Source organism: Poecilia formosa, unplaced genomic scaffold (assembly GCF_000485575.1).
Source record: "Poecilia formosa unplaced genomic scaffold, Poecilia_formosa-5.1.2 Scaffold786, whole genome shotgun sequence".
Taxonomy (NCBI): Eukaryota; Metazoa; Chordata; class Actinopteri; order Cyprinodontiformes; family Poeciliidae; genus Poecilia; species Poecilia formosa.
In genome coordinates this window covers 95408-97012 of record NW_006800725.1, presented here as the reverse complement: position 1 = coordinate 97012, position 1605 = coordinate 95408, and the positions used below count along the sequence as shown (strand labels likewise).

The 1605-nt window shown below is 41.6% G+C and overlaps 1 protein-coding gene across 1 annotated transcript in view; it reads right to left on the bottom strand.

The window, feature by feature from the left end:
- Positions 1–1486, bottom strand: part of LOC103131557 (protocadherin beta-9-like) — a 2621-nt gene extending 1135 nt beyond the window's left edge. The window contains exon 1 of the mRNA XM_007543234.2: positions 5–1486. Coding sequence (XP_007543296.1) covers positions 5–1317 — 1313 coding nt within the window. The 5' untranslated portion in view covers positions 1318–1486. The remainder of the gene's footprint in view (positions 1–4) is intronic.
- Between the last annotated feature and the right edge of the window lie 119 nt (positions 1487–1605).

Here is a 1605-nt window from a genome sequence, read left to right as displayed (position 1 = left end):
AGACAACTGAATAGTTTTAGAGGAGGAAAGTGGTGGAGAGCCCTCATCAGTGGCAATTATTGTAATGTTGTAATCAGATACTAGTTGACGGTCTAGCTGCCCTATTGTCACCAGAGAATAGTAGCTTTTAATAGAAGGAACTAATTTAAAAGGGACATCTTCTTGAATGGAGCAGTGGATCTGTCCATTCTTATTAGAGTCTCTGTCCTGAACGTTAATGATGCCCACCTCTGTACCCGGTACTGTATTTTCTGGGACAGGGTTTTTAAGCGATTTTATTAACGTTAGTGGAATGTTGTCATTGACATCTGTGACGTCAATTATTAATGTGGACGAAGAAACTAAACCAGGGCCATCCTTGGCAGTAATTTGCATTTCATAGGATGGTTTTGCTTCATAATCTAGTGTTCCAGTAAGCTTAACATCGCCAGTTATTGGATCAAGAGAAAATACGTTATTGTCGTCAGAAATGTGATCAAAATCATATGTCACTTCTCCATTTACTCCATCATCGGCATCTTTTGCGGTTACTTTAACCACTACAGTATCTAATGGAGAGTTTTCAGGCAGACTGGCTCTATAAACGGCCTCGGTGAACACTGGGGCGTTATCATTAGCGTCCAGCACAGTAACATGAACAACTGCAGTACCTGATCTCCGAGGAGCGCCTCCGTCTGTTCCTACAAGCACAATTGTTAGCGTCTGCGTTTGTTCTCTGTCCAACTCTTTGTCTAAAACTAACTCACTGTATTTTCCTCCACCACTTTTAGAAATAACATTGAGTCTGAAGTGTTCGTTCTTCCCAATACTGTATTCCTGAACGGCGTTTATTCCGATGTCTGCATCATGGGCCTCTTCCAAGCGATAACGACTTCCCTTCGCTGCGGATTCACTGATTTCAAAATGGATATCCTTCTTTTTAAATTGTGGTGAATTGTCATTAATATCTTGGATGTTAAGCATAATACGACGGAGCTCTAATGGCTCTTCTAAAACGAGCTCTTGTGTTAAAACACACGAAGACTTCTTTCCACAAAGCCCCTCTCTGTCAATCCTGTCTGCAACAATTATGTCTCCGGTGCTCAGATTAACGTCACAATACCGTTTGCCGTTCCCGTCAGCTTCTACACGAGCCTTTCGAGCAGCCAGTTTGCTCACTTCAAGACCCATTTCTTTCGCTAAATTTCCAATAACTGAGCCCCGCTCCATCTCCTCGGGAAAAGTGTAGGACCCATCTCCAAAAGCGGTTTGCGGAATGTGCAAAAATATCCCAAGAAAGGAGATCAGGCAACGGGCTAAAAATGCTTTGTTCTCCATCGTCCATTCATTCACCCATTAATCCAAGAAGCAAAGGCTGGAAGTACAAAAAACAACAAAGGACAAGAAGATTTTTCGAAAATGTATGTGGACCTTTCTTAAATGTGATATTTCGTGGTTTAGTTAGCGGAAGGTCTGCAGTCAGTTTGAAATGAAAGGTTGTACAGCGATATAGGAAGGGTTTAGCAAGTAAATCTGAAGGAGAGCGACACCGTGTGTAAAATTCTAGCATTACATAAAATTGATTATTTCCTGGAAATGGAACGTAAGTCGCATACAGACAAAAAA